Source organism: Podarcis pityusensis (assembly GCF_964106645.2).
Source record: "Podarcis pityusensis genome assembly, chromosome: 13".
Lineage (NCBI taxonomy): Eukaryota > Metazoa > Chordata > Lepidosauria > Squamata > Lacertidae > Podarcis > Podarcis pityusensis.
This window is the reverse complement of record NC_138038.1, coordinates 8182167-8208715: the sequence shown is the minus strand read 5'-3', so window position 1 is coordinate 8208715 and position 26549 is coordinate 8182167. Positions and strand designations below refer to the sequence as shown.

At 42.1% G+C, this 26549-nt stretch overlaps 1 protein-coding gene across 1 annotated transcript in view; it reads left to right on the top strand.

Annotated features, from left to right (window-relative positions):
• The first annotated feature begins 3962 nt into the window (after window positions 1–3962).
• Window positions 3963–26549, top strand: part of UBA6 (ubiquitin like modifier activating enzyme 6) — a 42071-nt gene continuing 19484 nt past the window's right edge. Inside the window, exons 1-18 of the mRNA XM_080976565.1 lie at window positions 3963–4109; window positions 5750–5791; window positions 8302–8361; window positions 9235–9329; window positions 9682–9710; window positions 11373–11467; window positions 12939–13050; window positions 14100–14180; window positions 15999–16121; window positions 17064–17187; window positions 18043–18146; window positions 19102–19164; window positions 19563–19639; window positions 20419–20485; window positions 21837–21980; window positions 23360–23427; window positions 25702–25780; window positions 26452–26532. Coding sequence (XP_080832691.1) covers window positions 8321–8361; window positions 9235–9329; window positions 9682–9710; window positions 11373–11467; window positions 12939–13050; window positions 14100–14180; window positions 15999–16121; window positions 17064–17187; window positions 18043–18146; window positions 19102–19164; window positions 19563–19639; window positions 20419–20485; window positions 21837–21980; window positions 23360–23427; window positions 25702–25780; window positions 26452–26532 — 1383 coding nt within the window. The 5' untranslated portion in view covers window positions 3963–4109; window positions 5750–5791; window positions 8302–8320. The remainder of the gene's footprint in view (window positions 4110–5749; window positions 5792–8301; window positions 8362–9234; window positions 9330–9681; window positions 9711–11372; window positions 11468–12938; window positions 13051–14099; window positions 14181–15998; window positions 16122–17063; window positions 17188–18042; window positions 18147–19101; window positions 19165–19562; window positions 19640–20418; window positions 20486–21836; window positions 21981–23359; window positions 23428–25701; window positions 25781–26451; window positions 26533–26549) is intronic.

The following is a 26549-nucleotide window of genomic DNA, read 5'->3' as shown; positions in this document are numbered from 1 at the left end:
GGTAGCTTCACTCTTTGAAATAAAAAGTTTAGATTTGAAACACTGCGCATTGCAGATGCAGGAAGTAGTAGTGGATAATGTGATCAAAATGTGCTCTTCTGCCCAATTTAAAAAAATATGAGTTTCAAAGCGAGTTTTGGAAACTACAAAGGTTCATTTCAATCCAGGTTGTATATATATATCACCAAACATGTATAAGTATGTGTGTATGGGAAAATTTATATATGATAGAGCAATGATGAGAAGACATGTGCAATCCCACAACACTGCTCTTGATATTCTGAATCTTTTAAATTGGGATTTACTCAGTTAAAATGACAAGTGCTATAATATTCACCTGAACTACATACATCTGAGTCTGCATTATGTATTTCCAAATTTACTAATTTGTTTTGCTTTCAATCTATATTTCAAGATCTTCTTTCCTGATAGGCTGTCAGACAGCCCAGGGGACTCCTTTATTAATTGCTAATGTGTTTGTCAGTCTGCTTTCGTCTCTGCTTGGTTTCAGTGTTAATTTATACACAGCTAATAGCATCAGTAAAACTATACCTGATGAATAAACAATGTAAACATTAGACCCTGTTTCAAGTGTTATTAAAAATGTATTTTAAAATATCCCCGTTTCCTTTGGTGTGAATGATAATTTTCACTGATGTTCGCAACAGTTTGTTTTCATATTGCTTATGTAGCAAATACTGCTACGAGCTAGTCAATCTATGGGTTCTTACATGCAGCCTGACCTCCATAGCTGTCAACTTTTCCCTTTTCTTGCGAGGAATCCTATTTGGAATAAGGGAATTTCCCTTTAAAAAAGGGAAACGTTGACAGCTATGCTGGCCTCACACTTCCCTAGAAGCTCAACCCTGTTGTTGTTGTTAGCTACTGGGCCAAGTTCAATGTGTTTCTATTAGTTCAGAAACACCTTAATAACTTGATTTACCCATGATATCGCCTTACCGCACATGCGCCCACTTAACTGCTTCCATCGTTAAACTTTGGCACTCCCAGCCTATTGAGATAAAGCAGGCACCTTCACTGTACCCTTTTTGACACCTGCTAAAAACATTCTTGTTTAGGCAAGCCTACCCAGATGCTTGGGGACGCGGGTGGCGCTGTGGGTTAAACCACAGAGCCTAGGACTTGCCGATCAGAAGGTCGGCGGTTCGAATCCCCGCGATGGGGTGAGCTCCCGTTGCTCAGTCCCTGCTCCTGCCAACCTAGCAGTTCGAAAGCATGTCAAAGTGCAAGTAGATAAATAGGTACCACTGCGACGGGAAGGTAAACGGCGTTTCCGTGTGCTGCTCTGGTTCGCCAGAAGCGGCTTAGTCATGCTGGCCACATGACCTGGAAGCTGTACGCCGGCTCCCTCGGCCAATAAAGCGAGATGAGCGCCGCAACCCCAGAGTCGGCCATGACTGGATCTAATGGTCAGGGGTCCCTTTACCTTTACCCAGATGCTTAGAAATGTGAGGCAGTTTCAATCTGTTTAGCACTTTTAAGTGTAGGTGGCAAGTGCAGCAGGAAGATTCAAGGATGATCAAAGAAACATTTAAACTTTTCGGTGTAGCATCGTATCAAATTATTATTTTTCATATATCCATATATGTGGATTAATATGAATGGTGGTATACAAATTTAATAGATAATAATAATAACAAATCTCTTTTCAAAATGAGAGCAAGACCACATAGACAATTCTTCCACAGTTCTGCACAACGTTTTGTTGAGAACATGGATTTTCAACTCTGACAAAAAGTTCAGAAAAGAGCAAGGCTCCTGTCGGTGAGATGAGAGTTTGTCTCAAATGAGACCTTATATACCGTATTTTTTGCTCTATAAGACTCACTTTTTCGCTCCTAAAAAGTAAGGGGAAATGTGTGTGCGTCTTATGGAGCGAGTGCAGGCTACGCTGCTATCCCAGAAGCCAGAACAGCAAGAGGGATTGCTGCTTTCACTGTGTAGAGATCCCTCTTGCTGTTCTGGCTTCTGAGATTCAGAATACTTTTTTTCTTGTTTTCCTCCTCCAAAAACTAGGTGCGTCTTGTGGTCTGGTGCGTCTTATAGAGCGAAAACTACGGTAAATGAGTTTAGCCGGCAAAAGCAAACTCACACCCCTCCCCGAGTTTGTATAAATACATAGGGTACACATGTAAGAGTCTCTTCATCATTATATTTTTTTGGGGGGGGGTTGATTCATGTTATTATGCACCTGCATTGCTTTATATTTTCTGGATGCCCCATGATCCTATTACAAAGCAGTCTTGCCCTTTGCTACACATCAAGCACTGCTGGTTGTTTATTTTTTGAGGTTGAATCCTGACAAGACAGAAGTACTGTTTTGGGGGGACAGGAGGCGGGTGGGTGTGGGGGACTCCCTGGTCCTGAATGGGGTAACTGTGCCCCTGAAGGATCAGGTGCGCAGCCTGGGAGTCATTCTGGACTCACAGCTGTCCATGGAGGCGCAGGTCAATTCTGTGTCCAGGGCAGCTGTTTACCAGCTCCATCTAGTACGCAGGCTGAGACCCTACCTGCCCGTGGACTGTCTCGCCAGAGTGGTGCATGCTCTGGTTATCTCCCGCTTGGACTACTGCAATGCACTCTATGTGGGACTACCTTTGAAGGTGACCCGGAAACTGAAATTAATCCAGAATGCGGCAGCTAGACTGGTGACTGGGAGCAGCCACTGAGACCACATAACACCAGTCTTGAAAGACCTACACTGGCTCCCAGTACGTTTCCGAGCACAATTCAAAGTGTTGGTGCTGACCTTTAAAGCCCTAAACGGCCTCAGTCCAGTATACCTGAAGGAGCGTCTCCACCCCCATCATTCTACCCGGACACGGATGTCCAGCGCTGACGGCCTTCTGGTGGTTTCCTCATTGCGAGGTTAAAGGGAACTAGGCAGAGGGCCTTCTTGGTGGTGGCACCCGCCCTGTGGAATGCCCTCCCACCAGATGTCAAGGAAACAAGCAGCTATCCGATTTTTAAAAGACATCTGAAGGCAGCCCCGTTTAGGGAAGCTTTTAATATTTAATGCTGTATTGTTTTTAACACTCGATTGGGAGCCGCTCAGAGTGGCTGGGGAAACTCAGCCAGACGGGTGGGGTATAAATAAATTATTATTATTATTATTATTATTATTATTATTATTATCCTTCCAATGTATTTCTTATCAATAAGAAAATTTGGCATGGGAAATTTTCATTCTGAAAGTGTGTGTGGGGGGGGGGGGGTTGAGACCCTACTGCAGAGGTCAGCAAACTTTTTCAGCAGGGGGCCGGTCCGCTGTCCCTCAGACCTTGTGGGGGGCCGGACTATATTCTGAAAAAGAAAAAAAAAATGAATCCCTATGCCCCACAAACAACCCAGAGATGCATTTTAAATAAAAGGACACGCTCTACTCATGTAAAGACATGCTGATTCCCGGACTGTCCGCGGGCCGGATGGAGAAGGCGATTGGGCCGGATCCGGCCCCCGGGCCTTAGGTTGCCTACCCATGCCCTACTGCTTCACAGAATTTCATTGGGACATGTGCAGTCATGAGGACTAGAAACAAATTAAAACCAGTCACAACAAAAAGTCGGGAGAAATTGAGAGCCGCTGCCCTACCAATCCGACAGGGCGTGCCCGCCTTTCGCGAGCTGCTTCTTTCACACGTTCGCGTCAGTCACGCGTCGTTCGCGCCTCCTCCTCCTCTTGCTGGTTTTTTTTTTTGCATTTGAAAACACGCAGCGACTGGCCAAGCGCCGGCCTACCTTGCCTGAGGAGAACCGCGCGCGGCGGTTGGCGGCGAGGAGGGAGGCCTCCGTCCTGTCAGGAGGCGGAGTGTCGGCCCGGCTCCCGGATTGGCCTGCCAGGCGCCGCGGACCCGGCCTCCCTGCACCCGGGAAGGGCGGAGCGAGGCCGGGCGGGAGGGCGCTGCTTTTCCTCGCCGGCTTCGGTGACGCCGCCGACGCTTCCTCCTTTCCCTCACCGCCCTGCCCGCTTTCCCTGTCGCTTCCCCCCTCAGGGCCTGAGTTTCGGGGCCGCCGGAGCGCCGCGTGACGGGGCGGAGAGGCAGCCGCCGCTGCCGCCGGCGAGGAAGAGGAGGAGGAGGAGGGTGTCGGGTGAGGAATCCGCCGAGGCCTCTGCGGCGAGGGAGGCCGGGCGGGCCTGCGCTTGGCCGAGGCTGGGCTTGAGGGGGGGGGGCAGCCGGGGTGAGGGGACCTGGTCCGACCGACCGACCGACCGACCGGGGAGGGGATGATATGGGGGGGGGTCCGTCTTCACAGGCCTTAGCCCCCCAGCCTAAACCTCGGACGGGAGGAACGAGGGAAGCCGGGGCGTGACATGGCACATGGCAATTTTTATTTTTTGGGTCGACGTGAATTAGGGTAGGGGAAGGGGCTGCCTATGACTCGGTTAGCCACCCCCCCCCAAAAAAATTAAAATACACCGCCAGGTTTCAGTTTCTGTTATTACAGCCTCTCTCCCTCCCCCCCCCCCCACCAATCCTCAGCTCAATGCTTCAGCTTTTATAGTTGCATCCCCGCTTCAAATCCAAAATTCAGGGCCAGGTTTCAGCTTCTAGAATTATTAACCCCCCCCCCGCCAAAAAGATCCAAAATTCAGTGCCAGGCTTCAGCTTTTATAGTTGCATCCCCGCTTCAAATCCAAAATTCAGGGCCAGGTTTCAGCTTCTAGAATTATTACCCCCCCCCCGCCAAAAAGATCCAAAATTCAATGCCAGGCTTCAGCTTCCATAACTTCGCCCCACCCCAATCCAAAATTCAGAGCCAGGTTTCAGCTTCTAGAATTATTACCCCGCCCCCCGCCAAAAAGATCCAAAATTCAATGCCAGGCTTCAGCTTCCATAACTTCGCCCCACCCCGATCCAAAATTCAGGGCCAGGTTTCAGCTTCTAGAATTATTAACCCCCCCCCCGCCAAAAAGGTCCAAAATTCAATGCCAGGCTTCAGCTTCCATAACTTCGCCCCACCCCAATCCAAAATTCAGAGCCAGGTTTCAGCTTCTAGAATTATTACCCCGCCCCCCGCCAAAAAGATCCAAAATTCAATGCCAGGCTTCAGCTTCCATAACTTCGCCCCACCCCGATCCAAAATTCAGAGCCAGGTTTCAGCTTCTAGAATTATTACCCCCCCCCCCCGCCAAAAAGATCCAAAATTCAATGCCAGGTTTCAGCTTCTAGAATTATGTGCCTCCTCTCCAAAAATAAATATATCCAAAATTCAATGCCAGGTTTCAGCTTCTAGAATTACATTACGTGCCCCCTCTCCAAAAAGATCCAAAATTCAATGCCAGCTTTCAGCTTCTAGAATTACACCCCACCCCCTTCCAAATTAAGTATCAGCTTACATAATTACAATACCCCCAGAATTCAAAATTCTGTGCCACATTTCAACTTTCATAATTACCCTCCCTAATAATAATAATTTAGTGACATGTTTCATGGGGCGTAGCCAGGATTTATGTTGTGGGGCAGGCTTCATGTTGGGGAGCCCCCCAAACCTCAGTTAAGTATTTTTATTGATTTACTTGATGGGGGGCAGCTGCTTCCCTGCCCCCCCCAGGCTGTGCCCATGCTATGTTTCAACTTCCATTAATCCATTTGCTAAAAAAAACCCCCACCCCAAATGCTTCATTGTTTCTGGAAGACAAGAAGGAAGAATAATTCTGGGTGTGCAGAGTATGTACCACTCTATTGTTGTTGAGCCTTTCTCTTTTTATCTCTCTCTCTGCATCAAAGACTTTGTGCACCTTGCGACAGAACTGTGAAATTTGGAGGCAGGTAAGGCTGCTGTATCTGCCTGAGTTGTTGCTCCAGGTTTGCTTTTCTGTTACTATTTCCTTGGGCATATGTGCAATGCAGTGACCTAAACGGAGGGGCTAGGCCTGGGATTAGCAAACTTTTTCAGCAGGGGGCCAGTCCACTGTTCCTCAGACCTTGTGGGGTAGGCAGCCTAAGGCCAGGGGGCCGGATGCAGCCCAGTCGTCTTCTCAATCTGGCCCATGGACGGTCCGGGAATCAGCGTGTTTATATTGCCCCTTTCAAGGTAAAAAATCGTGCTAGGGCTCCTTACAATAAGTATCAGGCTACTATTTCAGGACTCATCAGCATCATGGCATCCTGGACTATTGGGCCGTATCTGACTATCAATTCACCAGCATGCCAGACCCAAAACTGACTAGGATGTGTTTCATAGTGATGGCCAGGTTCCTAGGTAGCTTCTCAGACACTGGACAAGTTCATGGAGAATAAGTCTCAACAGTGGCGATGTAGAATCTCCAGGATCAAAGAGTGACAATGTGAGCTGCTGGGAAGCAGCAGTAGGGGATGGCTAATGTCTTCATACCCTGTTTGTTGACTTCTGTAAGGTGTAGGGGTTGGTTACTGTGGAAAATTGAATGCTGGACTCCATGGACCTTTGGCTTGAACTAGCAAGGCTCATCTTGTTTAACTATAATGGGGAGTGTCTAGGAATATTTGCATATATTCTAGAATAAAAAAAATAGTAACAACAAAAGCATCAGTAACTTGAAACATAACCACGAGTCAAATGAAATCAAAATTATTTATGAGATCAATATTAAATATAGGTAACACTTAACAGGGAACCATGCATTCAAAAGATCCCCAAAGACAGCTGTGGGTCAAAGGAATAAGATCTGATGCTGGCTTGTGGTACTTCAAATAAAATAAATGAAAATAATTGCATAGGGTTTATCAGAATTTCTGCAGGACTGGGCCACGATCAAATAGCCTACAAAGAAACAGTAAGAAATGGAAGTAGTAGGAGACCTGTCCCCAGTTCTGCTAAATCCATGAGGTAGAATGATAATAAAACAATAATCATAATTACCTACCAGGATACATGTCCAAGAATAAAATATTTTTAGAACTGAGAGTACTCACTTCTTTCAAAAGAAGATTCACCCCACCCCCAGTTCATTCAAAACATAGTACAGAGCATTGACCAGGCCATGCAACAGCTCTTGGATGCCATTAGTTTTGCAACTTAATATTTCATTTTTGGTTAAACAAATACTGTGTTGTTTCAACGCAGACTTGAATGGGTCACAGAGATAAATTCTCTCGTGTTTGGAATGGAGTGAAAAGGTCCATCTCATCTAAAGATCCGTTCGGTGTTTATTAGAGCTCCACCCCTGCAACACTCCATTGTCCAAAAAATATAAGGCTTATGTCTCTGTTTCTATGCTTTTTGGCAGGAAGAATGACACTTGTGCTTCTTAAAACCAACCTTTGGTTGAAACAGGAAGCGGAGCTGTTCCTTCTGTACAGCCCCTCAGAACCCAAAAACTGTCTGAAAAAGTACATAAGTAGCAGTTGATATGCACTGAAGGCCTTAAAGTACAGTGGTACCTCGCAAGACGAATGCCTCGCAAGACGAAAAACGCACAAGACGAAAGAGTTTTCCGTTTTTTGAGTCGTTCTGCAAGACGAATTTCCCTATGGGCTTGCTTCGCAAGACGAAACGTCTTGCGAGTTTGTTTCCTTTTTCTTAAAGCCGCTAAGCCGTTAATAGCCGCTAAGCCGTTAATAGCCGCTGAGCTGCTAATAGCCGTGCTTCGCAAGACGAGAAAACCACAAGACGAAGAGACTCACAGAATGGATTAATTTCGTCTTGCGAGGCACCACTGTATATGCTAGCAACACCTGCAATGTTTTCACTTTTCCCAATATGTGTTTCCAGAGAAATGCACACTGACTTGGGTCAGTCTCAGTCCCCCCCCCCCCCCCCCGGTATGTTTTAACAGCATATACAATGTTGAAATGCATCCACATTTCTTAAAACACTGATTTTAGCAGACATACAATACTGGATTCTAATAAGTACTTATTAAAGGGATTATCTTTTGAAGCGAACCTAGGAGACTTGCAGGTGCTTAACAATTTAAAATCTGTTTCTTTTTTAGTCCCTTAAAAGAAAGGTTTCTAAAATGATTTTTTTCTGTTTTGCTAGAAACTATCAACAAGGAAAGGGTGCTCTTGCTAGTTCCTTACATTTGGCAGATACTGCATGGTAGCCATTGTCTCACTGTGCTCCATTCCCATTTCTAAATTTCTAACATTTAGGCCTCTTGTTTGTCTAATATGGGTTATACTTCTTCCTTTCAGGGCAGCGACCATATCACCCCTGTTGTTGTGTAGTCCAGTATTATTAAAATACTTATTTCTGTACATATCTTTTCATGTATTAGCTCAGTTGAAAAAACAAAAGTGAATGAACTGTGTTGCTTTTTTTTGTTGGTGATCACAACTATCTTTTTTACTTCTAGTCCAAGCAAATATATCATAATGGCAGCAGATTCTATGGAAATTGATGATGCTTTGTACAGGTAATTAATTTAGCAACATAGTGAGGCATAGTAGATTCATAATAGTACTAATGATGGATTTGGCTTGTTTTCGCTAAAGTTCAAATACTAGTGGTTCCTGATGTCTGGAACACACCATAGCTGCCATGATTCTTGATCTTCAATGGGGTTTAGCTATTGCCAACTTGCTATTACATACAGTTGAATAGTCTATATTGGCACAACTGAAAAGCCTTTGTTGCAGTGACTGAAGAGCAAATTCAAATAGCATTTGGGAAATAGGTGCTGATTATGTGATAACCGTCAAATCTTGGGCAAATCTTTTGCACTGGGTTTAAAGAACAATGCATAATCTCATCTAAAACTATGTTTAAGGAAACCCCTTAATTATTTTCTGTACTTGACTTAAGTGGCATTTTCTTTAGATAGAATGCCTTTATCATCATGTGCCGAAACAATGGCCTAGCTTGGAAATTAAAAATGGCAATATTCTTGGCCAGCATCATAGATTACTTTTGCTGTAGTCCTCCACACAGACTGCTTGAATCCAATTTCATCTGCATGCAGGATTCCAGCCTTTGTGCTTAGTGCTCTCATGGGTAGGAATACAAAAGAAAGGCAAATGTTTTGAAAATCATGTTACTGCAGTATACATTTGTAGTATACTGTATGTTGAAAGTACCAGTGGTAATGCTTATTTTGTGTTGAAACTCTGTACCCTGCAGATAATAGGCAATATCCAAATTTTGCTATTTCATAGTGATTTCCTGATGCCAAATTATCTTTTCCCACTTGTTAAGTAGTCCCATTTGTAGAAGGGATCATGCCAATGAATACAATGAATAGTTATTTTATCGCTATTTACTCCTTTTTTCTTTTCTTAATTGCACATAGTCGGCAGAGGTATGTTCTTGGAGACACCGCAATGCAGAAGATGGCTCAGTCCCATGTGTTCCTGAGTGGAATGGGTGGCCTTGGAGTGGAGATAGGTAATTAAGAAACAGCATTTTTCTCCCTCTTGTACGTTTTATAAGGATAAAATTTGCATATTAAAATGTGCATAAATTTATGTTGTACCAGGTTTTAAGCCTTTAATGAATGTTGTGTTGACTTCTGGATTTGTTTATATGGCTGATATCTTTGTTACTGATTATAATGAACGGAATTGCATAGAATTTCTGTAGCTTCTCTTTTAACAGTTGTGTAATTCATAGGGATGGGATTGAGAAGGAATTACTGTTTTTCGAAGATCATGGAGCAGTTTAAAAATTGAACTATTGCCAAAGAGGCTTGATGAAAATTAATCTAATAAATTAACTTTATAATATTCATCTTTTTCAGCTAAGAACATAGTTCTTGCAGGAATAAAGGTAAGGAGAATGATTTTTTTCTAAGTACGGTAAATTTTGTTTTAAAATTAGAATGTTTCCTCAAATAACTGATGATACTTTCGTAGATTTCAGTCATTGCAATTTCCCTAGTGAAATGTTATTAACACAAGTTTCCTAAATGTGGCATGCCATCTGATTTGACTGTAGTGCTGGAGTGTCCAAGATGAAATACTGTATGTTTTCTGTGGGAAGAATAGCTGTGCATGTGCCACCATCTAAGCACTGGCATGCTAGAGGATAGGACTGTTCTCTGCTCTCCAAGAGGCATTATGGGTTTTTGTTTTCCATTGACTTCAAGAATTCCATCTTGATAGTTCTGCTTTAAAAACAACTGAAATACAGTGACTATTTTTAGGCATTTTGGTTCTGTTAGATGGCAACTAAAACTCTGGTAAAGGACCTCAAATATTATTTTAAAAAATCAATACCTGCAGCATATGGGATCTTTTAAAGCATTTAGAACCATAAGCTACTTTTTGTAGCGTTGTATGGGACGCGGGTGGCGCTGTAGGTAAAACCTCAGCGCCTAGGGCTGTCAGGTCGGCGGTTCGAATCCCCGCGGCGGGGTGCGCTCCCGTTGCTTGGTCCCAGCGCCTGCCAACCTAGCAGTTCGAAAGCACCCCCGGGTGCAAGTAGATAAATAGGGACCGCTTACTAGCGGGAAGGTAAACGGCGTTTCCGTGTGCTGCGCTGGCTTGCCAGATGCAGCTTGTCACGCTGGCCACGTGACCCGGAAGTGTCTTCGGACAGCGCTGGCCCCCGGCCTCTTAAGCGAGATGGGCGCGCAACCCCAGAGTCGGACACGACTGGCCCGTACGGGCAGGGGTACAGTGGTACCTCGCAAGACAAATGCCTCGCAAGACAAAAAACTCGCTAGACGAAAGGGTTTTTTGAGCTGCTTCACAAGACGATTTTCCGTATGGGCTTGCTTTGCAAGACGGAAACGTCTTGCAAGTTTGTTTCCTTTTTCTTAACACCGTTAATACAATTGCGACTTGACTTTGAGGAGCAACTCATAGAACGCGGTGTGGTAGCCTTTTTTGAGGTTTTTTAAGACTTTGGTGATTTTTGAAGCTTTTCCAAAACTTTCCCGACACCGTGCTTCGCAAGACGAAAAAAACCACAAGACGAAAAAACTCGCAGAACGAATTAATTTCGTCTTGCGAGGCACCACTGTACCTTTACTTTTACCTATACGTGCTGGCATGGGTAAAAAACACAATCAGAGATGTGAAGAGCAAGGACAGTCCAGAATAGAAGAAAATGGTCCTGTCTGGGGACAGTGGGAAGTGTTTGCTCTTCCAAAACTTCTGTGGGATTCAGTAATATATTCTCAATATTCCTCAGCACCAGAAGTCTTCATTTAGGATTTCTGCATTTTAAATTTGGTCACTGCATTTCAGTGTCCTTTGCGGTGCTGAATGAATCCTCCCTCCAATGGTGCTTCACTACGTACTTTTGCAAATTAATTTTTGTTGCTAGATAACAGTGTCCCTTCACTGTAAAACAAATGAAATGTCTAGGTTGGCCCTACGCTATAAACTTGATAAATTCACATGACTCGTAATCACAGTGTACAAAACATTATATAATTGCCGCTTTGAATATATTTTAATCTTGTATCCTTTATCCTTTCCGAAGGCTCTTACCATCCATGATACCAAGCAATGCAAGACGTGGGATTTAGGGACAAACTTTTTTGTTCGTGAAGATGATGTTCTAAATTTAAGAAACAGGTGTGTGTACAATTCTTCACAAATACTGTAAGCTTTTAAAGGTTTTTGTCTGACTTTATACCAGTTTTAAGTACATTATTATTATTATTATTAGTCACTTTCAGATTCTGTGTTTTCAGAAAAATTGGATTGATTCCTGTTAGCTTTTTGCAACAGAGAAGCTGGAATTGCAGTTATCTTTCATCGATTTTTTTTTTTAAAAGAATGAGTACAATTATCCTGCAGAATTGTTGTATTCTTTTGTGTGAAGGAGTAAACCCACACCATTATCTGTGCTGAATAGACGATATGTGGGAGCCAAGGATATACAGTAGCTGCTTATTTTTTAGTTCTACTGTTTTACATTAGTAGTTTGTAACTAATATGGATCCCTTTTTCAGTTGAAAGCAATATCAAAGGAAAGCAACATGATACAAAATGCTTTAACCAATTTACTTTTACATATAATCTAGTGCTTTAAAAACCCCCACAATACTATGATAAAATTATTTGTATCATAAACATTGTTTGACAGAATGATATGCTTAAAATTGTGGTCACCACTATATATGGTAAATAATATTTCCAGTTGATGGATGTTGTTTCAGCCTTGTGGTCTTTCTCTAGTGGCATCAATGTTGCAAATAGTGGGTTAACAACAACAAAAGTGTGACAGGGCATTTCAGGCCTTCATAGATTGAGAGTTGTATCCTTCAAGGATATTGTCCTCTGTTAAGATTCACTGCATGAAACAATACATTTCGGGGGGGGGGGGGACTTTCTGTGGGAAAATTCAGCAGTGGAAAACTTTACAGCACACATAACTACAATATTTCCTCAGCGAAACATTTTCTTCAGTAGATAATGCATTTATACCTAATTTAGAGTGTGAAATATTTTTCAGAGGGACAGATTTGACTTTAACAAAGCTAAGTTCTGTGTGAAGTCTGCAATTGAAATGATGGTTGGTGACAGATCACAGTTGCACATTTAACTTGACCTTTGTAGTTAACAGTTGAATCAGAAGCACAGGTTACTTAAGTAAAACCTTAGCTTAACCAGCTGATGTTGGCTTAGATCAGCTTGGTCAATGATGATGGGAGTTATACTCTAAGAACCTGTGGAGCGCCCCACTTTGGTTGCCCCTAGGTAAAATCATTTCCTCAGTGAAACATTTTCTTCAGTAGTTAATGCTGAACTCTAAATCATTAGAGTTTTCAAAATCATGTGATCGAAGTTACATACATACATACTGAGTTCACACAGTTTTATAAATAACTGGTTGTCTGGTAGGTAATAACTCAACCAGGTAGGGATGTTTTCCTAATTTGGATGATTGGTACTTTTCAACCTTCCAGAAAGTTGGTGTACTAATCATGGCTGACTTGAACGTTTATGTTAGCAGGTGCTCTAGTAATGTTTGGTGCCACATTTGAAAGTCTGAACTTAAAAGTATAACCTATTGATAATGCAACTGGAAAATGTATTTCAGAGGTGAGGCATCCCTTCATCACATTGCAGAGCTGAATCCATATGTCCAGGTGATGTCATCAACTGCCCCTTTAAATGAAGTTACAGACATCTCTTTCCTCAGACAGTACCAGGTATGTGGCATGTATTTGAAACATCTGTCCTCTTTTCAGGGGTCTGCAAATTTCGGCTGTTTGTGTAGGCAATCATTATTTTATGACTACAGTGGTGCCTCGCAAGATGAAATTAATCCGTTCCGCGAGTCTCTTCGTCTTGCGGTTTTTTCGTCTTGCGAAGCACGGCTATTAGCGGCTTAGCGGCTATTAACGGCTTAGCGGCTATTAGCGGCTTTAAGAAAAAGGAAACAAACTCGCAAGAACTCGCAAGACATTTCGTCTTGCGAAGCAAGCCCATAGGGAAATTCGTCTTGCGGAACGACTCAAAAAACGGAAAACTCTTTCGTCTTGCGCGTTTTTCGTCTTGCGAGGCATTCGTCTTGCGAGGCACCACTGTACTCCTGACTTTCCTTAACGTTCCCAGAGTCCCTTTGCAAATACAAAATACTTGAGAAAGGGGTGGGTTCACTATCTCACTTTGTTGGGAGGGATTTGAAGGTACTTAATGGTAGAAGCAAAAGAACCTACCCCATCTCCATCTTACAGAGGACTTGCAGGTGGTGGTGGATGAGTGGAATAATTCTTTCACTTCGTGGGGTAGTCTGAAGGCATTCAGAGGCAAGAGGAATTTTTGTAGCTTTTGCATGGGCACAAACTGAGATACTAACCTTTCCCTCAAGTCCTTTAGCTGCACCTTGGTTGAGCAGAACAAGCGAAGCACCTGTCCAGGTGGGAGAGAGATACCAAGGCTAAGAGAAGCTGGAATGCTTGTTCTGATGGCTCATAGTTCAGTGTCAGAAATGTGCAAATCCTTGTAGCTGTGGCTATATAACAGGCTTCCTCAACCTTGGCCCTCCAAATGTTTTTTGGCCTACAACTCCCATGATCCCTATCTAGGAGGACCAGTGGTCAGGGATGATGGGAATTGTAGTCTCAAAACATCTGGAGGGCCGAGGTTGAGGAAGCCTGCTATATAACTTACCATTTGAAGAAACTTGAATATTTGGCTAGTAAGTTCATCGCCTTTGATAACTTAGAATTTATCTCTGGGATTTTTCTTTCAAAAGTGTGTCATAGTAACTGAGATGAAGCTGTCACTACAGAAGAAGATAAATGACTTTTGCCGTGCGCAACACCCACCTATTAAGGTAATGCAAAACAGTGACAATGTAATATATTGACCCAAAATGGCCATGTCCATTACTTTTGAGAACTTCCCCATATCTGTTACAAGGCTAAATTATTTCCACGCAGACACTATTATAACTTGGTGCTGTTCCTTGTTCTGTTCCTGCATATGCCTGTGCCAAATGCCCATGAAGAACTAAGTTATTAGTTTCCTCCTAGAGGTTGGAACCCTTTAGAGTACAGTAGAACTGAGTAGTGAGAACAAAATGAAGGTATCTGAGGAGTTTCTGGCTGCATTTGTGTTGAGTATATAGAATCCAGGTGCCGGGCACTTGGAGGTCACACAGCTCCAGGCGTTCCTGGATGATACTGCTCACATTAATCTGTTTTAATCCACTTTAAGGCTGGAGTTCAGTAAGAAACAGGTTCCATTGTGTTGACATAGAAGTATTCCATACCACTGACCATGGTATTGTTCTGGACCAACTCGCTGAATTGCTGTCTGGGTTTGGTATTCAGTTGGTTGGGAGCTCGTATAAGCTAAAGCTCCCAGGCAAAATAGAGGTTATTCGTGGGTAGCTTGTTTGACCTGGGATGTGATTTGATCCTGTTCTGATTAGGGTTACATTCCCTCTCAAAGATCAGGCTTGTCTTTGGAGACCCAAGTGGCTTTGGTGGCACAAACTTCCTTTCAACACACCTAAACCTAATCTGCCAGCTCCAATCCCTCCTGGACAGAGAGTTTCTGTCCACAGTTAATCCGTGCTCTGGGAGCATCTTGTTTGAATTGTTGCAGTTGCTGTATGTGTGTCTGCTTTTGTTGGAAGCTACAGTTAGTGCAAAATAAATATGCTAGAATGCTCACATGCCCAGTCAGCAGATCTCGTCAGTTTTAAAATAACTACACTAACTCCCAGTCAGTTTCTAGGCACAGTTCAAAGTGCTGATTTTAACTTTTATAGAGCGCTAAGTGGCTGAGGACCTTGGTACCTAAAGGACAATCTCCTTCAACATGAACCAGCCACCTTTTATCAAGCGGCTGGAATGCTGTATTAAAATCCTTATACAAAAAGAAACCCCATGGTTTTTGGGGACCACACCAGGTAATATGCTGGACAGAGCAGAATAATGGGCTGGTAGAGAATAAACCCACAAGGAACATAATTCACTTAAAAATAAATTTATTTAAGGAAATTGGAATATATATGGCATTTAAAATTAAGGAAAGAAAACATAAAATGGCAAAATACATAATGTAGAAAAGACAAGCTTGTTTAGGCATGTTATCCTTCATTTGACTCTATATTGCAGATGTAATGGCTACCAGGCTTCTTCAAATCTTATATAATCTTTTTGTTAAAATAGAGAGAGCTCTGTTGTTCTGCGGTAAAGTGGCAAGGAGAAGCAGAAAGTTATACGCCATGGTAAATTCACACCAACTGGAAGTTTTCCAGACAAAGGCACCCTTTACTTATGAATTGTCCATTTTTTCTCCTTGTAATCAAAAACTGATACAGTCAGGATGAGTAAAACAGTGCATTTTAGTCAATGGAAGAAAGGGTTGGTAATTTTTTGACTCCTGGAAGAGGAAGCAGATAAAATTTTCAAACCTCATGCAAATGCAGGGAAGAGACAATTACACACTGATTGTATGTCCTCAAATATATACTTTAGTACCTGTATGAGGTGGAGATTTCCCTACTGGAAATTGTACACTTAATGCAGTCAAACCAATGTTTGGGAAGGAAGAATCATTTGGGGGCTATCCTCTTAAATTTTATCTCTTTGCTTTGAATTAAGATTGTGAAATTTATTTAATTTACTTGTCTTTCGTATAGTTTATAAGTGCAGATGTATACGGGATATGGGCACGTCTGTTTTGTGACTTTGGTGATGAATTTGAAGTCCTGGACACCACAGGTGAAGAGCCAAAAGAAATCTTCATTTCAAACATATCTCAGGTGAGGACGATAGCAAGGTTTACTATATCAGTCCAGTTTGAGAGTCCAGTGTATTCTGAGGAAGCTAGTGTGGTGGGGTTTAGTTAGCCCAACAGTTTTTGAACTTAAAAAAGTATGCCATCAGTTTGCCATTAACTTACGTATAACAGAATTATAGGAACTACCTAAGCGTAGCTGCAGTAATTCATGAGTTGTGAATTATGTGTTACAGAACTTGCAACTGTAGCACATGCTACTCTGGCAGCATAGGCACAATTACAGCTTTTCCCAAGTGTATGAATTGGGCAAGCGAAAAGGGTATATGAGGCAAACCATTACTGTGATTTTATTTTGTTGTATCAGCCACAGAGAAAACACATACCCTTTTCTTGGTGCCAGAAGTGACCGGCCCTACCAGTTCTGTGACTTCCTTTCTTGATACCCCAGAACTATGTACGCTATGTCTCAAACCCAGGGCTTCATCTACTCTGCTAAGAATATACTTTTAGGGTGGGTTCAGCTGAGAAACTATACAGGCATTTAAATAGGTACTGTCTATTGTATTTGAAAAATAACAGTACACCGTTGGCTTCTGGTCATTTATTTGGAAATACAGGTAGTGAGCATCTAGTCATAGATGTCCTCACCACCTTTAGTTTTATGTATAATAAAGAACTGTTTCAGATTTGGGTGTCTGAGGTTGTTGCATCTTTATGGGCTGAAGAAAGGAGAATATTTGTCCTTTTAAATATATAACTTAAAAGAGTGAAACTTTTTGAAAATGAAAAACAATGCTATTGCCAGTTTAGATTCTACCACACAAGTGAATTTTTGGCAGTATCTATGCTGCAGTTGCAATGATTTTCAATCTGTGTATTTGTAGGAGCCAAGAAAATGTTTGTGTGGCAATGTCTAGCAATCATTTCTTCCCCATATCTAATTTTTGGTGTGTTACAATTTCAGTCCAATCCTGGTATTGTCACTTGCCTTGATAATAACCCTCATAAGCTTGAAACGGGACAGTTTGTAACTTTCCGGGAAGTTAATGGAATGCAGTGTTTAAATGGATCCACGCATCAAATAACTGGTAAGCCATGTTTTGTATAGCTTTCCTGCTTGTGCGAAGCCACTGCTTTCCAAATTGATAGAACTGCTTTTTCCTTTCATGTTGTTCTGCTGTGTGTGCTGCCTTAACTCTGTTGCTGCCAGTTCACAACATTGTTGTTCAGCATTGCACCATAGTTGGGAGACATGGCGTGAAACTCTCTGTAGAAATGCCTGCATCAAATCTTGAACTCGGGCTTTTAAATAGAGGGCAGAACTTCAGCAACTTGCTTAAGCTTCTCCCCATGACAAGCAGGAGTTAAATACAGTGGTACCTTGGGTTAAGTACTTAATTCGTTCCGGAGGTCCGTTCTTAACCTGAAACTGTTCTTAACCTGAAGCACCACTTTAGCTAATGGGGCCTCCTGCTGCCGCCGTGCCTCCGGAGCACGATTTCTGTTCTCATCCTGAAGCAAAGTTCTTAACCTGAAGCATTATTATTTCTGGGTTAGCAGAGTCTGTAACCTGAAGCGTATGTAACCTGAAGCATATGTAACCCGAGGTACTACTGTACATTGTAGAAATGTGCTTGCTTTGCATAATCCTGGAATTGTAGATTTGGAAGGGACCCTGAGAGTCATCTAGTGCAACCCCCTCTAATGCAGAAATCTCAGTTAAAGCATCCATGACAGATGGCTATCCAACCTCTCCTTAAAAGCCTCCAATGAAGGAGAGTCCACCACCTAAGAGAATTGTACATGTTTAGTGTTAACTCTTTGAAAGTCAATTAGGTTTGCAGATCCTGTATAAAATCAAAAGTGTTTTTCTGCTCTTTCTGTAGTTCTGCTTTATTTAACTACCTTGTTAAAAGCGATTTACACTTTCTCCTCTCTTACAGTGGTATCACCTTATTCTTTTAGCATTGGGAATACGGTGGATATGGAACCTTACTTACATGGTGGCATAGCTATCCAAATAAAGACACCTAAGATATTCCATTTTGTAAGTATCCTGCATAAAGACAACAGTCAGCAGTGATCACATCTGTTTTCACCTCTAGAAATCATTGAAGCTTGGTGCTCAGGCCAGAGATCTGACTTGTTGAATAAAAATATTATTTAGCCCTTCTCCATATGAGGCACCTGTATAATTTGATCTCGAAAGGGCAAGGTTATGTTAAAATGTCAGAACATAAAATCAGGGATACATAAATTCACTTACCACCCCACCTTCTTACTATGGTGAACGTCTCTCGTTTCTTCTGGTGGTTGTGCTGTACTTCAAAGGGGTTTGCAGTACATTGGAGGTATAAGTTCAGGGACAGTTCTTCTCCCTTGATTCTGATTTTGTCTTGAGCTTTGGAGGTGTTTGAAGCCCCTTGATTCAAGGAAGTAGTCTACACATCTTTTGCTTCGCCTTTGCCTCAGAGTACCTGTAGGGCACAACACAAGGTTAGGTACAGTTCCTGGTCTTCTCACCTGGGTTGCAAAGGGTCTGTACATCAGATCACACATTTTTAAGTTGCACATTTAAGCATTGTAACTTGGAACATGATGTGTTCCAAACTCCTTTTGTCCCCACTGCAATGTTTTCTACAAGTTTTGCTCTTTACATTCTCCTGTACCATGACACCTATTCACTTACAATACATAGCAGAGAGTAAAAGGGTGCATTCATTGTGATGGAGGCTAAACCCATCTCTTGCTCCTAGTGAGATTTGTATCTGTGGTGCAGAGGTAGGTTTTCCTCTCCCCAACAGTCTTTCCCATTTAATGTGTTCCTAGTGAGCTATGATGACTCCCATTTCTGGTTTATTTTTTGAATTGTATCTACAGTTACACCCTGCTAAAGTTTGCAAGCTAATCCTGGGAAGGTTTGGGAAATTTTAAAGATGCTTGCATGTACTTTGCTTTTTTCTGTTCTAAAGTGTGTGCAAATTGATTTTTTTAACTTTTAGCAACAGCTGGAGAAGCAGTTGATTAACCCAACATGCCTCGTTGCAGATTTCAGCAAGCCTGAGGTTGGTTTTGCTTTGTTTTGTTTTTAATATGACACTTTGATGTTCAAATATTGTATACTGCATTTGTTTTCCCCTTAAGGCCTTAGTGGCTCTTGTTCTTGCTGTAACAAGCTAATGTAATCCTTAGAGCAGAGCTTTCCAAACCTTTCATGCTGGTAACATGCTTTTTAGACATGCATCATTTCGTGAGTTTTACTAGCAAAGTGGAGGTTAAACTAACCCCTTTCCATCCCTGGGAGGAGCGTGGGGAGCATTCACGCGACACACCTACACACTGCAGACGACACACTAATGCGTCATGACACAGTTTGGAAAGTTTTGCCTTGGAGTATACAGACTTCTTCTTATGTGATTGCTCTGCATATTACTGATCATCCACTATTTTCTCCTCCTTGCAGGCCCCTCTGCAAATTCACATTGCCATGCTTGCCTTGAATCAGTTCCAAGAGAGTTTTGCTCGTATGCCGACAATTGGGTAACATATCTGTACCACAGCTGCACAAAGTTTGGGTTGTTGGGTACACTGTTAATATAGTTAGAGGTGGAGAGATTGTTATCGATAGCAGTTTAAACTGTAACTCATCAGGTTATTTAATGAACTGAGTTGCAATCCCTTGCACAGTTCAACTGTTTACAAATCACTTGGGCTTCTGTGGGATTTAATCTGCCTAAATGTGTGCAGAATTGAGACCATGATTTTCTTATCCCTGCTACTTGGGAAAGTCATGGACAGAGAATCAATTTGTTATGTCGGTTGTACAAGAAACTTCAACTGTTGTCTATTTGAGGACAGACTATGATGTATTCATATAACATTTAAGACTCTCCACTGCTTCACGGCCATGAATTGGAACTGTTGTCCACAATATGGTATGTGTTTGGGGGTGGGATTAAAGAGATATTAAAGTGGAGCGGGGGCTTGGCTAAAACCACCTTGTGAGTTCTTCTATTTTATGTATTTATTTAGGAGAATTTATACCCCGCTTACTAACTGAAGTTCTCAAGGCACCTTGCAATATATTTAAAACACAATAAAATAGACAGTGATACAACAGTCCTAGAGCAAGGGGAAAGTGTGTGCAAGTCCCCCCTTCATTTGTTTTCCAATGTTCCAACAAATACAGCTGAATCTCCTGGCTGTTGAAGCAACTAAATGTCATTCTCACATAGGCCAGGACTTTCTCCCAGCTCTGGTAGCAGATATAAGAGGTGCTGCGTGGAGCAGAGATGCTATGCTTTCTGTTTGGGTTTCAGGTGCCTTCAGGATGCTGAAGAGATGCTGAAGATGGCAGTGTCCATAAGTAAAACATTGGAAGGCAAAGTGAGTAATTTCGTTCTATCCAGCATACTCACCTGTGATTGTAGTATGCATGGTGCATTTAAATGTTGAACTGAACTTTGTGAGATCCCTCATCGTCTTCAGTTTTCTGCTGTAGTTGGTCTCTGCTGGCTCTCTTGTATGTTTTACATTTATATCTTTTATCACCTGAGCATCTTTGTGATGCATTATAGTACCTTCTTTTGCATCAGTCAAAAGCTGTCATGCATGGAAACTGTTCAGAAATGTAATTAAGACCATTGCTCAGCTCTCCCAAAAGTATTACACAGCTTTCCATGGTTGCTTCAGCTTAGCTTTCTTAGTGAGCATTCTGTTGAGAATTTGTATTTCAAAAGAGGGACATGCCATCTAAATCTGTCTTTTACTTTTTTATTTTTATCCCCCCCCCCCACTATATAGGAAACGTTAATATTGACCAATGAAACTTATGTATGACTCAAACTCTTAATGTCTTACACACTCATCGTACTACTAAAGCACACATACATATTATGAATGAATGAGCAACTATTCTCCTTATTTTATCCTCAGAACAGCCCTGTGAGGTTATGTGGCTTCTCATTTAAAAATGGGCACAATTGTTGGGATTGTGTCGTTATCGTCACTGTGTGACACTATGATGTGAAACAACTCTATTAAATTTTCGGATTTTAATGTATAGTCTACATAAAGGTTTACTCAATTCTTTTTTAATTTGCATTTTCAAAAAGAGGAACAGAGAGCATATTTAACCCCCCTCCCCTCTCCCATCTCACTTACAACTTCATACCAAATGCAGCATGTATACATATACCATATGACTTCCCTTCCATGCTTTTCCTGGTTCCTTTCGCTTTTATACTACTTTTCTGTAAGCGCTGTTTTTACATCAGTAGTAAGCTGAAATTGCCCAAGCTTTTCAAGACAAATTTTGAGCAACAGTTTGAAAGAATAGAAGGATTATAATCCGGTGAGGGTTATGTAAACAAAAATGTAGCTTCGCTGATGTTTTCCTGTTAGCTGTTTCTTGCTTTCAAGGAGCTCTTGTTTCAACATTTTTCATGCAAAAATGTATTCCAGGCTAACAGACCATGTTGGAGGATAATTTTTGTTTTCTAGGGCTGCCATGGCTACCTCATGCAGTGAGAAGCTCAGTTACCAGTTTGTGATTGCCCTAATCAAGGGGACAGAAGCTGAGAACTGAATTTTAATTGAGAGACAGCTCTTACCTCTAATGTGCTTTACTTCCCATGTTTACTGTGCACCAATTTACCAAGTCAGCAACCTACTAATTTTAAAGAATTCAACGCTATTTGTATACACACATTGTTCTTACTTTGTTTTTAAATTGTAGCCTCAAGTTAATGAAAACATGGTGAGATGGCTATCAAGGATGGCTCAGGGATCTTTGGCACCTCTTACAGCAGCACTCGGTGGTGTTGCCAGTCAAGAAGTCTTGAAAGCAGTGACAGGAAAATTTTCTCCCCTGCAACAATGGGTCAGTTTCCTTTGTTTTGGATTAGGTTTCATAAATTTAGGGACAAGAGCATGCTGTGAGCATAATATTGCTTGTGTTCAGATGAACCATCAAAGATGGTGGAGAATAGCAAATGACACTTGTGCATGAGCGTTATTCTCCCTTTCTTGCATCCTGGCCTTAATTCTGTATTTCAGATTTAAGCAAGCCATAGTGTACTATTATGTCCAAACTGGCAACCTTTTGGTTTGAGTGAGACTTCAAGATTGTCTGTATAGTTTGCCAGGAAGTAATGAATTAAGCCCCTGGGGGGGGGGGGTTGACACCTGAGTACAGTGTTCATTCATGATACTCCACCATGGTCTAGAGCAGGGGTCAGCAACCTAAGGACCACAAGCGGCCCACGTGGGTCATTTAACTGGCCCATGAGCTGCCCCCGAACCGGTTCATGGCAGCAGCCCTTCTCACCAATCATTCCTGCTGTGTTGCCTTATCGGAGTGTTCCCGCTATAAGATAGGATGCATTACTATAAGGAATTACTACAGATGAGAGTACAGTCATACTTCGGGTTACAGCCACTTCAGGTTGCGTTTTTTCGAGTTGCGGACTGCCAAAACCTGGAAGTACCAGAACGAGTTACTTCCAGGTTTCAGCGATTGCGCATGCGCAGAAGCGCTAAATTGTGCTTTGCGCATGCGCAGAAGCACCAAATCGCAACCTGTGCATGCACAGATGCGGGTTGCGAACACTGCGGGTTGTGAACGTGCATTCCCGCACAGATCACATTTGCAACCTAACCGTCCACCGTATTAAGGGTATTTTCTGGATGTTTAAATTCACAGTATCAAAGGCTACTAATAAAACAATATTAAACTGAGAAATAGTAAATTATGAGACATAGTACTAGTCTGCTGGCAAATCATCCCATAGATATATATTGCTTTTTGCACACATATCAGTTTTGTTTTGAAGTAAGCAAGAACCAATTTATGTGCGAAAGATAAAAGAGTTGGTAGAGGGAGGTAAGAAAGCATTGCAGTATATCATTCCAGACTCTTTTAAGTATGACATTCATTTCTGTAGGCTTTCCCTTCTTAAAAAAACCAAACTACTCCCTGCTTATTCTAAACATTGTGGAGAAAGATCAAGCAACCATTTTCCTGTTGTGTTAGTGTGCCACATGAAGGGAACTTCTTATGTTGGGGGAGCTGTAATTAATGCAATACACCACCAGCAGTCTGAAGTGGTGCAGTCTAGAATTCTATCACACCAGTCTACTATCTTGTTCAGATCCCCCCCCCCCCCCAGGTTGTATGCTGTAATAAAATATTGTTATTTTTAGTGTAGTTTAAACGTTTTAAGACATGCTGAATCTTGTTTTTTCCCCCTCCTTCTCCAGCTGTATACTGATGCATTTGAATTAGTCACATTTCTAGAAAAAGTGAGCCATGAAGAATTCCTTCCAAGGTAAAAAAATGGCACAGTCAAGCTGCTTATGCTCTCTCTGTTCCTTAATCAATTAATTTGTTTACTTCTTCAACATTTATGTTCCACTTCTCTTCCAAGCAGCTCAGAGTAGCTTAAATTATCTCCCCTCCCCACCAGTTTTACCTTCATAACAAACCTGTTTAGTTGGATAGAAATGCTCAAGGTCATCCAGCAAATTTTGATCCTCCTGGTCCCAATCCCAAGATAACCACACGAATGCTGTTGTTGTGTCTGAAGGCATGCATATTTAAAAGAACTTATATAAAACATGTACGCGTGTGTACTTTTTTCACCCAGTGGTTGGGAACCTCAGAGCTAGGGCCCTATGTGCAGCCCTCAATACTCTCCCCAAGTCATATCTCTCAAGGATCCTCTCCCCTGCCCTCTCTGAATGCTTTTTGCCTGGCTGGAATGTGTCTTTGAATTATGTTAATGCCTTTGGCTTTACGGGATGGCAAGGGAAGAGTACATCTGTTGCCCAGCCTGCTTATGCCTCTAGCCCTGCCCACCCAGGAGGGAATGTGATGCTCTGAATGAAAAGGTTCCTCATCTCTGTCCTAACCCATTGAAGCAGGCCCTGCTCAGAGAAGATGAGGTTATCCAATTCCAGAGGAGCCTAGGGCGCTGACTTATATCAAGGCAGATGATTAATCTATGTAGCTCAGTACATTCTGCTTTGACTGGCCCTGTCCCTTCAGGGTTTTGGGCAGGAGTCTTTCCCTGATCTACCTGGAGATGCTAGGCATCGAATGTGGGACGTTATTCATGCAAATCATGTGCTGTGCAGCTGAGCTTTGGCTCTTCCTGGCTATGTTTGTCTGTTTGGACTGCAGGGGTCAGCAAACCTTTTCAGCAAGGGACCGGTCCACCGTTCCTCAGACCCTTGTGGGCAGCTGGACTATATTTTGAAAAAATATATATGAATGAATTCCTATGCCCCACAAATAACCCAGAGATGCATTTTAAATAAAAGCACACATTCTACTCCTGTAAAAACACGCTGATACCCGGACCGTCCGCGGGCCGGATTTAGAAGGTGATTGGGCTGGATCTGGCCCCCGGGCCTTAGTTTGCCTACCCATGTTTTAGAGCAAAACAAAACAAAACAAAACACAAAACAACAAGAATATGGCACCTGAAATACTGATAAGACTTACGTGGCATACGTTTTCATGGACTAGAGCCAACTTCATCAGATGCTTAAAGTGTTGCCTTCAATTGACAGCTGTGTATGTACACAGCTCTGGACCTCAATACCTTAAGGACAGCCTGTCCCCATGCAAACTGACCCATACCCTGTGCTTGGCATCTGAGGCCCTTCTCTATGTCCCCCCCTCCCAGAGAGGTTTGGAGGGTGGCAACAAGAGAACGGGCCTTTTCTGTGGTGGCTCCCCAATTGTGGAATGCTCTCCCCAGAGAGGCTCGCCTGGCACCATCATTACATGTCTTCAGGCACCAGGCAAAGTCATTCCTCTTTACCCAGGCCTATGGCTATTAAATAATCTACAGCCTGTCAGTGTGTGAGGGAGAGGGACTGTTACTATTATTTTCTTATTAGGCTGTCTGTCAGTATGCTTTTTACTATGGTTTTATTATGTTTTATCATTGTTTTGTAATGTGTTTCTAATGTTGTACACTACCCTGAGATCTTTTGATAAAGGGTGGTATATAGTGGTATATAAATTGTATTCTTATTCTTATTATTGTTTGTTGTTGTTGTTTAATGCTTTTTAGAAATGCTTATTTTGTGATATTGGAAGGAGGAGAGTATGCGAGGGAAATATGAGCATCTTTGTTCCCTTGCACTGACATACACAAGTGAAGCAATTCTGAAACATTTTTGTCTCTTTCTTTCAATGTTAATTAATTTAATTTTATTTAAAGCCAGCTTGATATACAATACAATACAATCTTTATTATGGTCCAGAGACCCAACAAATCATTACAAAGCAATTCACAATTCAGACAGCCTACCTTCAGGTTAAACAAGTATTTTGTTCAGATTTAAAGATAGGGATCATTGGTTCTTGCAACCACCAATTAAAAACTTCACCACTGCTAATGTTCTAGCGTTTGTCCGGTCTTCCAATAGGAACCTGACATAGTAAGCCTCTGATTTTCCCAGGAAAGGTACCAGCAAGGGTAATATCAGTTCAGTCCTGGCTTGCTCATATTTCTCACAGTGCAGCAAAATATGTTTGATAGAATCTGTCAGTGTTATCTTCACTTCTTTCCCACATCTGTCTGCAACAGAGGGGACAGGTACGACGCCTTGAGAGCCTGCACTGGAGACTCCTTGTGTCAGAAGCTGCACCGTCTGAATGTTTTCTTGGTAAGCATGGCTTGTAGGATAAGTCTGACATTATGTCACAGAATTGTAGAGTTGGAAGAGGGACCCCAAGGGTCATCTAGTCCAGCTCTGTGCAATACAGGAATCCTGCCCTCAGCTGTCCCTGGGTGGGCTTGAACCACCAGCCTGTTTAACAGCACTGACCCTATTGCCTTTGTTGGATAGTAGTCTGTATTATATTGCAGTAAGAAAACCCAGTGGACAAGTATTTTAGAAATTACTGTTCTGTGAATTAGTTGGAACTTTGAAACTACCTTTTCCTGGAAGTTTAGAACATATAGTGGTGGGTTAAAACATGCAAAATACCCAGATGGCTCATAGTGATGCCTTTTATAGTAGGAGCTGGAATTCTGCATCTTTTGATGCGTTTCAGTCCAGTATTTAACTTCAGATACTTTAGTTAGGTATAATCTTCTCTTTATGGCATCTTCAATCTTTCATTTCACAATTGAAAGGCTATCTAAATTTCCAGCCAATAGGTATGATAGCATGTCAATATGTCCTTGGCATAACAGTTTAGGGATTTCCCCCCCAGAATTTTGTATATTCTAGTTTTATCAAACAAGAAGTTCAACTAAAAGTTTAGCTCTCTGAAGGATCAAAATTTATAATCTGTGTAAGGATTGGAAATTTATACATATATTACTTTGCAGGTTGGTTGTGGTGCGATAGGCTGTGAAATGTTGAAAAATTTTGCACTTCTTGGTGTTGGCACTGGACGAGAAAGGGGCATGGTAGGTTTGGTTTTCCA